The following is a 13,683-nucleotide window of genomic DNA, read 5'->3' as shown; positions in this document are numbered from 1 at the left end:
GTTAAACTTTGAACATTTACCATTATAGTATGTAATCGTTAAACTTTGAACATTTTCTATTAGTCTATTATGGTTTGTAATCATTAAACAATATTTGTAACCATTATTCTATATAATTTGTATTCTTGCTTATTTATTTAGTGTTTTGGCAATATTTTATTTTTTATTTCTAAATAACAAAATTTTAATATTTTAGGAAGCGGGTACCCGGAACCGGAACCGGTTCCCGGCGGTTCCGGTTCCGGTTCCAAAAATTTAAGAACCGCTCTAACCGGTTCTTGTTCCGGTTCCAATATCTCAAGAACCGCCGGTTCCGGTTCCGGTCAAAAAAGGCGGGTACCCGCCTATGCTCACCCCTAATTAAAAATAATTTACCAAAAAATTATTAAATATTTTATTTTTATGGTAAAACTTAAAAACTAGTGGTTTATTTTTTAATAAATAAATCTATATTATATTATAAAACATTTGACAAAAACAGAGGTTTTTTCTAAACAAGATTTTGAAGAAAATAAGCTAATCGGGATTTGAGAAGGGGGTTATAGAGAAGGTGATCGGAGATGGGTCAAAGGGAGAGAGAAGAGGGTTTTTTGATTAATATTTGTTTTTTTTTGTGCACGAAAGAAGATAAAATAACGGGAAAGTGTAAAATGACGAAAATGTCCCTTGTTTAGATGTTGTTAACTAGAAAAACATAATAAGCGTTAGTTGAAGGAAAAGTTCATAAATTCAACGAACTTTTTCATTTTGAATAAAGTCCCTAAACTATTTTTTTTAATGAGAAACCAAAAGGTTGTATATAATCGACAAGAAAGGTTTTAAAATAAAAAAAACTCTAAATCAGTTTTATCGTTCCCAAAACCTACGACATCAAACTACTTTTGCATATAACGACATAGTTCTCCCTCGCCACTCCTCGTCTCCCCGTCGCTCGTTGTTTTCCTTACCGCCTATCGTTGCATTTGGCCCCTGTCATCGATCTCCCTCTTTTTGATCTGTTTTTATTTTGTCTTCTGATTCTCTTCTTTTGTCTTCCGATTCTCCCTATTTTACAACAGTTTAATGAAGCACATATAGACAAATCAAAAAATATGGAGAATCGAAAAAAAAGAAAAAAAAAAAGAGGGAGGTCGATAGCAGCAGCCAACAACAGTTATAGAGAGCAGGTGATGAGGGGTTTGAATGACCTAGGTTTTGGGTAAAACTGATTTATGTTTTTCTTAATTTAAAATTTTTATAGCTTGTGTTTTTTTGTTTAAAAATATGTAGACAATTAAATTTTAAAAGCTCGATTATCTATTTATTAAAAAAAAGTTTACGGACTTAATCATTCAAAATAAGAAAAATTAATGTTTTTATTTAAAATAAAAATTAAAAAATTAATCATTTAAAATAAGAAAATTTGTTAGGTTTTTCTAGATTTTTCTCATTGTTCTAAAGGACACGTCTTGACGCGGTCAAAAATGTAATTCACTCTTTAATTTATCCCAATTGACGAAGTTCTTGATAATTATAAAATTATTTAACAAAAAACGTAATTTCTTAATCATCGAGACAAAAATCACGATTTTTAACAAACCATATATATATATATATATATATATATAATATATATATATATATATATATATATATATATATATATATATATATATTGAGAAAGTGAGTTAAAAATCATAATTTACTCTTAAACGATTACCACGTGCTTTTCACATTACAACAAAACCCTCAAGATGCATACTCTATAAATTAGAAGCTCTTCCAAAGCTTCAATCTCATCCCACAAAGTCCCAATCCCCCTTCTTATCTTTCTTTCTCCAAAAACATGAAACTTTTAGTCTTTGTTATATCGATTTCGATCATCGTTTTGTTTCTTGGAGATGCAAACGGTGAAGTGTTCGGTAATACCAGAAAACTGATCGAAAAAGCCAACAGCAACGGACCTTATCTCGGCGTAGTTATTCCTAACCTTTTCGAAATGAACCCTCTTCTCAATTATCCCGAATACAAGGCTACCAACCTCGTCATTGATATCGGAGGTACGTATATACACAAAAATGGACGTTAATTTTTAAAGAAACGTTTAACCACCTTCATAAAAACTGATAGATCTAGCAAACTAATTCAGTGACGTTATAGTTTAGCTAAGTTGGTCTTGTTGAATACAGGTCTACATGTATGACAAGTCTAAGGGGCTGTTTACTAAACGCTTATTTGGGTAAACAGCCCCTAAGTATATAATTACTAATTAAACTAAAAATATATATAAAAACGATGATTAATAACGCATTTGATTTGTACAGGAAGGAGATTCCGATTTGGATCAATTGGCGAGAAACAAGTCATTTTGGTTATGACTGGTTTAGGCATGGTACAATAAATTTTTGGGAGTTGTTATTTTATCTGATTGGTTTTTCCGTTATAAACCGTTTTTCTTAAAAATTATTACTCATTTAAGGTAAAATTACCGAAGAATCGGATAAATCTGATTGAATGTACAACAGCTTAATGCAGGAGTTACAACACAACTTTTGCTAAGTTTGTTTGACATAGAAGGAGTTGTACATTATGGAATTGCTGGGAATGCAAACCCTTCACTCAATATTGGAGACGTTGCCATTCCTCAATATTGGTCTCATTCTGCTCTTTGGAGTTGGCAGGTATATACACCACTAATCAGTAATCAAATACAAACCAAAATTTATGAGATCCGTAAAAACTTCTATCTTAAGATTTTGTTTAACATGGTTTTTTCCATGTAAGTATAGAATTTAATGTATTGATTAACATATATTTGTTTCACGATGTATTTGTTTCACAATTTGAAACTTTTTTCTTTTGCATATGTTTTGTTTTATAGAGACACCAAAAAAGCTCACTACATTAAAATCCAGCCATAGATGAAAAAAATCATATAAAATACAATGTGAAGCACTTGTTATATTATCGATCTCACGATTAAAAGTGATTTCAATTGTTATTTGATTATTAATAACAAATACTTATTCAATGAAATAGCAAATTATAAATTATATCTGATAGATATATAACGATCGAGATTGATATTTGCAGAGATATGGAAATGGTCCAGAAAACGAGTTACCTCTTGAAGCCTTTGGAGACTATACAAGAGATCTCGGCTACCTGAAAATTGCAAATTATTCCACCGATCTTGGAACGGATAATTTCTTGAACAACATTTGGTACCAACCGGAGGAAATTTTTCCGGTTGACGGAACACCGGAAGAAAGACAACATGCCTTTTGGGTTCCCGTTGACCCCACTTATTTTGAACTAGCCAAAAATCTTGAGGTATATACATGCATACATATATATATATATAGAGAGAGAGAGAGAGAGAGAGAGAGAAACTTCAAAGCAAAAGCAATATTTTCAAATGTTGTAACCAATGCAACCCAATAAAATTTAATACTAACCGTAGATCATCCTTTTTAAATGAAAAATTAAAGAACACTCTAGTAAAGATTCATCTGAACGATATATGCATATGTACATATTGTAAGCAATCAATTTTTTTTTTACGGTTATTATCTGAAGCTGTATATATATTTCACTTTAGCCCTAATTTTAGCCATAATAAAATTAAACAGTACAATTGAACACTTTTGTCTCTATATATATATATATATATTATATATATATAGGCGTTGACGCTAGAAGGGTGCCTAGATGCGGATACATGCTTATCCACGCCACCGAAGGTCACCACCGTGGAGCATGGAACAAGTGCCAGTATTTACCTGGACAACGCCGCTTACCGGAGCTTTATTTACGACAAATTCAACATCAGTCCGGTGGAGATGGAAAGCGCCGCCGTGGCTCTCATCTCTTATCAGCAACGAGTGCCTTTTATCGTATTTAGGGCACTTTCTGATCTTGCCGGCGGCGGTGAACACTCTAATGAGGCCGATACGTTCACCCCCCTGGCGGCTAACAATTCCGTCAAAGTGGCGGTGGAGTTTATCAAGTTGATCCCAATTCAAAATAAGATTTCCTCCGTTGTTGGTATTTAGAAATCTTGAATTTATATCATGGAAGTGTAATAAGTTGTAGCATTTAAACACGCTGTCGGTTTGTGTTCCTCATGATTTGAATAAAAGTGGAGGCTTTCTCAGTTGTTTGAGTGAATAAAACACAACTTGCAAAAGAACGATCAGATGCAGATGAACCCAGATGCAAAAGCTCGTTGATCAAATGCAAATGAAAAGATGTAGAAACTCGCCAAATTCATGTTAAGTCTGAACCGAACAAGACGAGCTCCTCTATAAACCGGCTCTAAACACAGGGCTGAAACCTCAACACCCATCCATCTACAACAAATTAAGGCTGGGAGGAATTAAACCATGAACCCTATGAAAGAATCAAAAGTTTAAGGTTCGACTAACAAAGTTCAAGCTCTGCATCTGTATAAAGGAAGAGAGAGAGAGAGAGAACACTGAGCCTTCATCTACAGCAAAGTTGTAGTTTGAACAAAAAGTTTTTGACTTGAGTTCTGAAAATATTTGATTTAAGGTTTATTCTTGATCTTTTCTTTTGAAGAAGATGAAAGATGGGAGGAACGAAGGATGATGATGTTTAAAGATAATAAATTAAAGAAAGGGTTAAATTAACGAAATAACAACTTATTTTTATAAATTTTTTATTATAAAATTATATTTTTTTTATTACAACAATTTATTTTTAAATTATTTTTTATTAAAACATCTTTAAAAAAATATACTTATTATAGCAATAGATAACCTCTTATTTTTAAAATCGGTTAACTTCTTGATTTTTTATTGTTTTACTTTTTAGTTCACCTATGAAATTTATACAAAAATCACTGTTTCACATTATGATTTTACCTATGAATTTTCTGATTTTATCTTTAAATAAAATTTATTTAAATATTATTATTAATTATTTTCCAAAAATAAATATGAGTATCTTTCAAAAATTAAAATTATTAAATAATATTATTGATTATCTTTCGAACATAAAAAATATTTTATTCCAAAAAATATCCTTTATTTAATATTGTCTAATTTGTTTCCTTTTCTAATAGATTATAATCTCTCATAATTTACTCTTAAAACGTTACAACAAAACCCTTATGACGCATACTCTATAAATTAGAAGCTACTCAAATGCTTCAAAGTCCCAATTCCCCTTCTTATCTTTCTTTCTCCACAAACATGAAATTTTTGGTCTTTGTTATATCGATTTCGGTCATCGTTTTGTTTCTTGGAGATGTGAACGGCGAAGTGTCTGGTAATACCAGAAAACTGATCGAAAAAGCCAACAAAAAGGGACCTTATCTCGGCATAGTTATTCCTAACCTTTTTTAAATGAACCCTCTTCTCAGTTTTCCCGAATACAAGGCTACCAACCTCATCATTGATGCCGGAGGTATGTATTTTATAAACAAAAACAGACGTTCATTTTTAAAGAAATGTTTAACCACCTTGATAAAACAGATAGATCCAGCAAACTAATCAGTGATATTGTAATTTAAGGGTGCGTTTGGTATGCAGACTATATGGGATGGGACGGGAGAAAAAAAATAGTCTCATGTTTGGCATTCCATGGGCAAAAAATACATAGGACAAGATGAGACTATTTTCAAATTTCATAAGACAACTTGATAATTTTTGTTCCACCAAAAAAGGTGGAACAACATGGGACTAAATATAAAATGACTATGTTACCCTTAGACCAATTTGAGATTCAAAACTCAATTAATCATGTCCCGTCCTATCCAGTCATGTCTCGTCATGTCTTGTCCTGTCTAGCTTGCGTATCAAACGCTACCTAACAAAACTGCTCGACGTCAGATACAGACCATGATGACTTGCTCCAAGATTTCTTTACTATGTCATTACTTAAGATTATGCTTTATATCCATCATTTATTTATATACATAAATAATAATTAAATATTCTTTTTATTTAAAACCAACCATCTTCCTTTCAAATGTTATCATTGGCATTTAATTAATCGTTGAATACAATTCTACATGTTTGACAAGTCTAAGTAGGGGTGTTTATGGGTTAAGTTGGTCGAGTTGAAAACATTTAAACAATTCAATTTAATACTTGTGGTTTGAATAAATATTAACCCATCTCAAACCAAACCAAAGTGCAACCCAACCCAACTCAAACTGTAAAGTTTAGTCGGGTTGATACTTTGGTACATTAAAATATTTTCTTCTAATCTTGAGTATGTTATTTCTCTTTTCATAATTTCTTTTTCATCATTCAATCATTTGTTACAACTTATCCATATTTTTTACGTATATCATATTCGGTTAATTTTCTTAATTTACATATATATGTTCACATTTACTGAACATATATACGAATGAGTTATCTAGATATGTGAATAGCCTGAAAATATGTGTATATGAAAAGCGTACGTGATAATGTAATTGTCTAATGTATATATTAATAGAAAATTCAATAACCATATTAAAATCCAAGAAATAAAATGATATCGGGTTCATCGGGTTGGGTTAGGTTCAAATAACAGTAACCCAATATCAAATCAATACCTATGGTTTGAAAATTTTAGAACTCGATTAGACATCGGGTTGCTTTGAGTTGAGTTATTTTGTGTTGGGTTGGATTGATCGGGTTTTTGAGCGCCCCTAAGTCTAAGTATATACTTACCAATTAAACTTTATATATGTTTTTTAATTAGCATTGAAAAATATATAAAAACTATTACTAATAACACATCTGATTTGTACAGGAAGGAGATTTCGATTTGGATCAATTGGCTAGAAACAAGTCATTTTGGTTATGATTGGTTTAGGCATGGTACAGTAAATTTTTTAGAGTTGTTATTTTATCTGATTGGTTTTTCCGTTGTAAACCGTTTTTCTTAAAATTTATTACTCATTTAAGGTAAAATTACCGAAGAATCGGATAAATCTGATTGAATGTACAACAGCTTAGATAAAAATCATTCTTTTACTTTTTGGTTCACCTATGAACTTTGATTATCTGGTTTCACCTATGAACTTTATACAAACATCATTGTTTCAATTTCTGATTTTATCTTTAAATAAAAATCGTTTAAATATCTTCTATACTATATTATAAAACATTTGGTAGAAACTCTTAAAAACCATTTTTTTATGCATTAAGTATTGTTTATTGATACATATTATTTAAAATTAAAGATTACAAGTAATTGTGCGTATATCTATCTTATTAAAGCTCCATATGCTCCATATTTGAATTCATGTAACTAACTGTAAATAAATATAATCCAATATTGGATAGGTATCTCATTTTAAAAATAAAAAATTTAAAATATATTTAGAATAATTATTAAATTCTAACAAAATATTAATTATTTTATTTATAAAAAAAATATTTTTAAACCAAAAACAAATGAATTCATTATTAAATCTAAATTAAATTATTATAAAATTTTAAATTAACGAAATTACACAAAAAAAAGTGATTTTAAATATTTAATTTAATACTAAAATCGATACATTTTCTTTCAAAATTTTATGATATCTTCAAATTTATATTTTTTTAAAGATTAAAAACATTATCGTTTTTTCAGTACCACATAAAATCGTATTATAACATCGATGGAGACAAAATAAAACGAAACATTAAAATCGAGATGTATTTCGGTGTATTGCGCGAGTACATTTCTAATTATTAATTACTTTCCAAAAATAAATATGAGTATCTTCCAAAAATTAAATTCATTAAATAATAGAGAAGTTTATAAAAATAACCGGTTTACACAACCTTTTGCCACAAAATAACCACATTTTAGAGATTTTACCGTAATAACCACATGGATCACCCCCGGGGGCGATCCGTACACTATGGGGGCGATCCCCCCATTAAGTCTTAAAAAAAATTTCTCAAAAGTCGAGATTACTGTTTATTCTCTCGTTGACCGTGTTTGACCTCGCCCCCGGGGCGATCCGTACTGTATGGGGGGCTATCCTGGGCGATCCGGGTATTTTTTTTTTTTGTATTTTTAATAAAATTGATACGCCATTGAAGTTGTATTTTTTAACTTTTTTATAACCAAATTTCATGGGTAAAGGTTTAAAAATAAACCTTTATAATTATGGAGAAACAAAAATTATTTTTATCTGTTTTGGGTTTCGTAAATCAGATATAATATCTAATTGACGAAATTTGACCTCTATTTTGTCATTTTATGTTTTTTATTTAACAATTAAGGGGTGTTTTTAATAAAAATAGAAAAATATATAAAATGTGTCTTTTTACATAAAGTGGGGGAGGTTATCGGAAGGTACTCTAAAACACCATTTATATCTTGGAATAAACCGCCACTTCGAAGATACACACAAACATTATCACTTTGACGTGATTTYATGTTTTGTGATGGTTGATTGTGTTTAGTGGGTTAAAGGTTGTGATGGTTTATTGTGTTTAATGAGTTAAGGGTTGTGTGAGTAAAATATATGAGAAGAGAAATGGAAGGGAATGTGTGAAAAATTATGAAGTAGGAGGTTGATATTTATAGTGAAATTGGTATTAGGAAAAAAAATCAATTTTTTTTTTACCCGGATCACCCCCCGTACAGTACGGATCGCCCTGGGGGAGAGGTCAAACACGGTCAACGACAATGAACAGTAATCTCGACTTTTGAGGAATTTTTTTAAGACTTAATGGGGGGATCGCCCCCATAGTGTACGGATCTCCCCCGGGGGCGATCCGTGTGATCATTCCGGTAAAACCTCTAAAATGTGGTTATTTTGTGGCAAAGGGTTGTGTAAACCGGTTATTTTTATAAATTTCCCTAAATAATATTATCGATTATCTTTCAAACATATAATATGATTATCTTCCAAACATAAAAATAATTTGTTTCAAAAATGTCCTCATTTAATATTGTCTAATTTGTTTCCTTTCCTAATAGATTATAATCTCCCATTAATCACAACTATTGATTAAAAAAACTAAAAGGATTAGATCGGTTAACACTGTTAATACTATTTTAATTGGTCAACAAATGATTGCATCTCTCTCTCTCTCTCTCTCTCTCTCTCTATATATATATATATATATATATATATATATATATATATATGGGTTGGGTTCGGTTGAGAAGGCGTAAGAAAGATCTTCACCATTAGATGCGCATTATGATGAGATACATCAAATCAATCCTCGTATCAAGAGCGATTTATGGGTGGTTTGAAATTAAAGGTGACCAAGGGTCCGATCCCACGATGGTTCGTCTATATATACGTGTGTGTATATATATATATATATATATATAGCAATCCTAATTAATAATCATGATACAAGCATCGGTTATGATTTGTATAGTTTGTTAGAGTTAGTCAAACGTTTGTATACTTTGTTAGAGATAGATGGTTTGTTAATGGAACGTTACCTTAGGGGTTGTTTAGTAGTTATTGAATGGTTTAGTGCAGAATGATTAAGAGACTCTCATGATATAGTATAAAATGAAATATAATTGTTTGATAATTGTTTATAATGAAATTAGAGCGCTTAATGGTTAAGGGAGACCCATGATGCAAAATTATTAAGAGAATTTTAGAACCATTATGAGGCAAACTTTTTTTTGCCAAACAAGATTCATCTCTGAACGATTCAGAGACTGCTTCTTAATGAAATTGTTAAGAGGTAAACAAACAACCCCTTAAATATACATAGATCATCTGTATGCGAACAAAATCCCGCCTATCCACATCTCCCGTCCCTCCGGCCCTCCCCATTTCCAGTCATCTTCAGTGATCTTCTGCAACTAACATCGGTGATCGGCCTTATTCCCTTCCCTCCATTTCCGCCATCCGACTCCTTCAAAAACCACAGACCACACGCTAAGACTAAACGCTTACTTGGTAAGTGCTTACCGGATAAATTTCCTCATCGGATGAATATGACAAATGACAATGGCCAAAAATCTTACAGAGTAAGAGCAATGAGAAGGATAGAGAGTTTTACCCGGTAAGTGAAGATGACGACTCTTACCCAGGTAAGTGCTTACCTGATAAATTGTTGCATCCGATGTTTTTTGACGTACTAAAATCTCACGCATCAAAATAAATTATAGTGTTAGACTCGTATCAGTAAGCACTTATTGGGTAAACATCCCCTTAGTTATATTATGTGATGTTGAGTGCTGAATCAGGTTCATATGGTAATATGAAAACGACCGAATCACATGTGATTTAATTTACATTAACATCACGTATAAAATCACATATGATTCACGTGACTTTTTAGCCACAGACTCTTGTGTTGACCATGTTTTATCATCGCATATAAAAATCAAGTTGTTATCCTCAGTTCCAGCAATTATATATAACAGCAACCATCTTTCTATAACAGCAATTAGGAATAACCAAACTGTTAAGCTAAGCTGATTGAATGCATGTACAACAGCTTAATGCAGGAATTACAATGCAACTATTGCTGAATTTGTTTGACACAGAAGGAATTGTACATTGCTGGAAACATCAACATCCCCTTTGTCTACCGTTTTGCCTTCCATTAGATTTCAAGAATTTTGTTTTCTTCAATCAATAAATTTGGTAACTTTTATAATTAAAATTCATTTACTCAATATTTTTATCAAACAAAATATAGACCGGGGATAAAATGATCATTTCTGTCATTTAGACAGTTTATTCAGCAAGACAACCGAACAACTTATATGTTGTCATACAGACAAGTTTATCAATACAGGCATCTTTATCGATACAGGTCTTAATAGAAAATGAACCGAACACTAATATAGCTTACACATTGCATTACAATAACTTTGCAAGTTATGACTGATCTACAGTTGAACTTCCATGCTTAATATCAGAATCTTCTTCTCCGATCAGCTCATCTGATAACTTACTCTTTTCAGGCGAAATACTCCGGTGAACACGGCAACAGATCAAGAAGTAGAAAAAGTTGAGCAAACTCACGAATGCAAGAAACCAGTAATAGTAATCTATATGACCCTCATTGATATCGCTCGATAACCAACTTACCTTACCTTCTTCACTCGTCACCGAGTCCACAACGCTGATCAAAAGGCTTCCAACGAGGCCCGATATCGCGACGCTCATCATGTACAACGCCATCACAACACTCGACATACTTTTTGGAAGTTCCGAGTAAAAAAACTCTATCTGCGCAATCGCATTGAACGCCTCGGCTACACCTAGCAACGCATACTGTGGAACCAACCACATTGACGACATGACGATTGTCGTATTCGGGTTGTCATGGGACCTTGACAAGTCCCGCCGTACGGTTTCCACGACCGCTGATACCACCATGGCCCCGACTGAGATTAGAAACCCGATTCCCATCCGGGTTTTTGGAGGTAGCCCGCGAGGCTCGTGTGTGTGCTTTGCTAGAAGTGGAACCAAGATTCGGTCATAAAATACAATCCATATTGAGACTGTCAAGACCAAGAACACGTTGAACGATCCAGCCGGGATCTCGAACCATGAGGTGACTTGTCGGTTCATTGTTTTCGCTTGGAGTGTTGGGAAGTTCTGTGAAGCGACGGTAGATAGCAAAATCCCCGAAGACCACACGGGTACTAACCGAATTAGCGATTTGAGTGATTCCACCTTTTCGACAGTGGAGAGACTCGATGGATTCAAGACCGAAGAATCCATGTTCGAATCTCTGACAACGCATGCCTTATTGAGAAACCTAAAGAGTTCGATAAAATGAGTCATTTAACATGCCCTGAGGTCGTAGCCCAGTTCACCACAACAAAACTGACTTTATAAGACGCCAAAATATGTGTCTTAATAGATTGCTTCATAGGTCCTGAAGAAAACATCAAGATTAAAGCAAATATTTTTTTCCGATCTATATCCCCAACTATTTTCATGTTAGGATCGTAGTGATTTATCAAGTTAACGTCATAAAAAAAAGACTAGTATCAGGCTTTATTTCCAAAGTGTACGGAACAACTTATCACGATGCTCAAAAACGTCATGTCAACTTATTTTAACACCTTTACGTGTAACGCATACTTGTTTGGTCTTGTAAACTTAAATCCTATAAAGCAGGTTTACGACATTTACACATATTTTGCATCCGATTTTGTTATAGTAGTTTGTTCCAAAGTGGTATATATACTTGCAATAACTCGAACTTAATTCTGTAGTAAAGATCGAACCTTAAGCTCTCGGTTAGCTCAACTCGATCCATTCCATTGGCATGATTGTAGCAGTCATCGCTAGAAAGACTGATCTTACGGTTCTTAAAAGCAAGGATCAAAACTTGAATAAACCCTGAAAACGGGCTCTGGCTGACTTCGATTTTGACATAAAGAGACGAGCCGAGTAAGAACATAAGAGTGGAACAAAGCATAATCAAGACAGGAACCGCAAACCCGACCTCCCAACCAAACTGATCTTGAATGTAGACCACGAAAGTAAACGCAAAAACAGTAGAAATGGCTATTGATGCATAGTACCAATTAAAGTAACTATCGATGATCCTCAGGTTGTCGATGGAGGCTCGATCGTGTTTTCGTAATTGGTCTGCACCGAAGGCTATGGAACATGGTCCGATACAGCCAGATCCGATCGAGAGTAGACCGAAACACGAGAAAAGAAAAGCGAGTTGGGTTGCTGTTGCAGGGCTGCAACTCGAGTCGAGTTCGTGGCAAGATGAAGGTCTTAATTGTGGGAACATGGTAGTCAACCACAAAAAAGTCATCCCCTGTAACAAAAACAATAACCCCAATTGATTTTCATATTTTGATCGATTGATTCTTAACATGAATCTTAAATCAACAGCTTAATGAAATAACGTAATAAATGGCGGGTGGAAGACTTACAAGAAGAGCAGAGATAGACCCCATAACGATGACCCGAAACCGACCCAAATAAGAATCGGAGATGATAGCACCAAAAATGGAGAGACCATTTGAAAAAGCCGACCAAACAGAGAGTATGCTTGTTCCAGTTGCTGCTTCCATGTGATAAACCTCCATCAGATAGAATATCATATTTGGCATCAATCCATAACTCGCTACTTTCTCAAATGCTTCGTTCACTGTCCCAAAAAACCAAATCAAAATCAAATATATAAAACCCTAAATTGATACGATCTAGGTTAAGTTCATCCGTACTCGATCGAACTCACAGGACCTGGTGGACCGATTAGGGTTTTCTGTGAGCTGATCTGAGTGCAGATGGAAGTGGAAGAATTGAGGGTTTTGACGTACCTATAATGAAGGGCATGGTTTTCATACCACCCTTACGATCATGACGATCGGGAGTGAGTAATTTGATTTGTAGTTCTTCATTCGAGTCTCCTTCCATGGATAATCGACGATTTTCCATCGTTTGATCGACTTTGATTAGGAATTTGCGATCTGTTGTTTGGTGATTTGGAATCGGAGTGACGGTGACGCCATGGCCGGCCCCAGCCTATTACCCAGGAAAGGGATTATTGATTTGATCGTAGTCGACATGCAATTCACATTGTCAAGGGCCCTGGAGGCTAATAGCACCCTATTAATTGTTATTGACACTCTTAAATTTAGTTTAATCATTATTGTTTTTATGGTTTTTAGTGTTTTTTTATTTATTATTATTATTATGTTTTATTTTATTGTTATTTTAATTTATTTTTAAAGAAATTTTAATTTAATATAAATTTTTTATTTTGTTTTTTTCTGTTT

At 33.2% G+C, this 13,683-nt stretch overlaps 2 protein-coding genes across 2 annotated transcripts; one reads left to right on the top strand and one right to left on the bottom strand.

The window, feature by feature from the left end:
• Positions 1–1,783: 1,783 nt before the first annotated feature.
• Positions 1,784–4,154, top strand: LOC112519629 (bark storage protein A-like). Its single transcript, XM_025127840.1, has 5 exons — positions 1,784–2,039; positions 2,304–2,371; positions 2,505–2,660; positions 3,073–3,312; positions 3,666–4,154. The coding sequence occupies exons 1-5, from the start codon at positions 1,826–1,828 to the stop codon at positions 4,032–4,034; spliced, it is 1,047 nt and encodes a 348-aa protein (XP_024983608.1). The 5' UTR covers positions 1,784–1,825; the 3' UTR covers positions 4,035–4,154.
• Positions 4,155–10,666: 6,512 nt separating this feature from the next.
• On the bottom strand, positions 10,667–13,428 carry LOC112520404 (protein NRT1/ PTR FAMILY 1.2-like). The gene is made up of 4 exons (XM_025128787.1): positions 13,225–13,428; positions 12,835–13,052; positions 12,169–12,716; positions 10,667–11,693 (listed from the first exon to the last, which is right to left on the bottom strand). Exons 1-4 carry the CDS (start codon positions 13,340–13,342, stop codon positions 10,805–10,807), a joined length of 1,773 nt encoding a protein of 590 aa, XP_024984555.1. The 5' UTR covers positions 13,343–13,428; the 3' UTR covers positions 10,667–10,804.
• Between the last annotated feature and the right edge of the window lie 255 nt (positions 13,429–13,683).

The sequence above is a fragment of the Cynara cardunculus genome (assembly GCF_001531365.2).
Source record: "Cynara cardunculus var. scolymus isolate 2C chromosome LG 10, CcrdV1, whole genome shotgun sequence".
Classification (NCBI taxonomy): Eukaryota; Viridiplantae; Streptophyta; class Magnoliopsida; order Asterales; family Asteraceae; genus Cynara; species Cynara cardunculus.
This window is presented reverse-complemented; position numbering and strand designations above follow the sequence as displayed.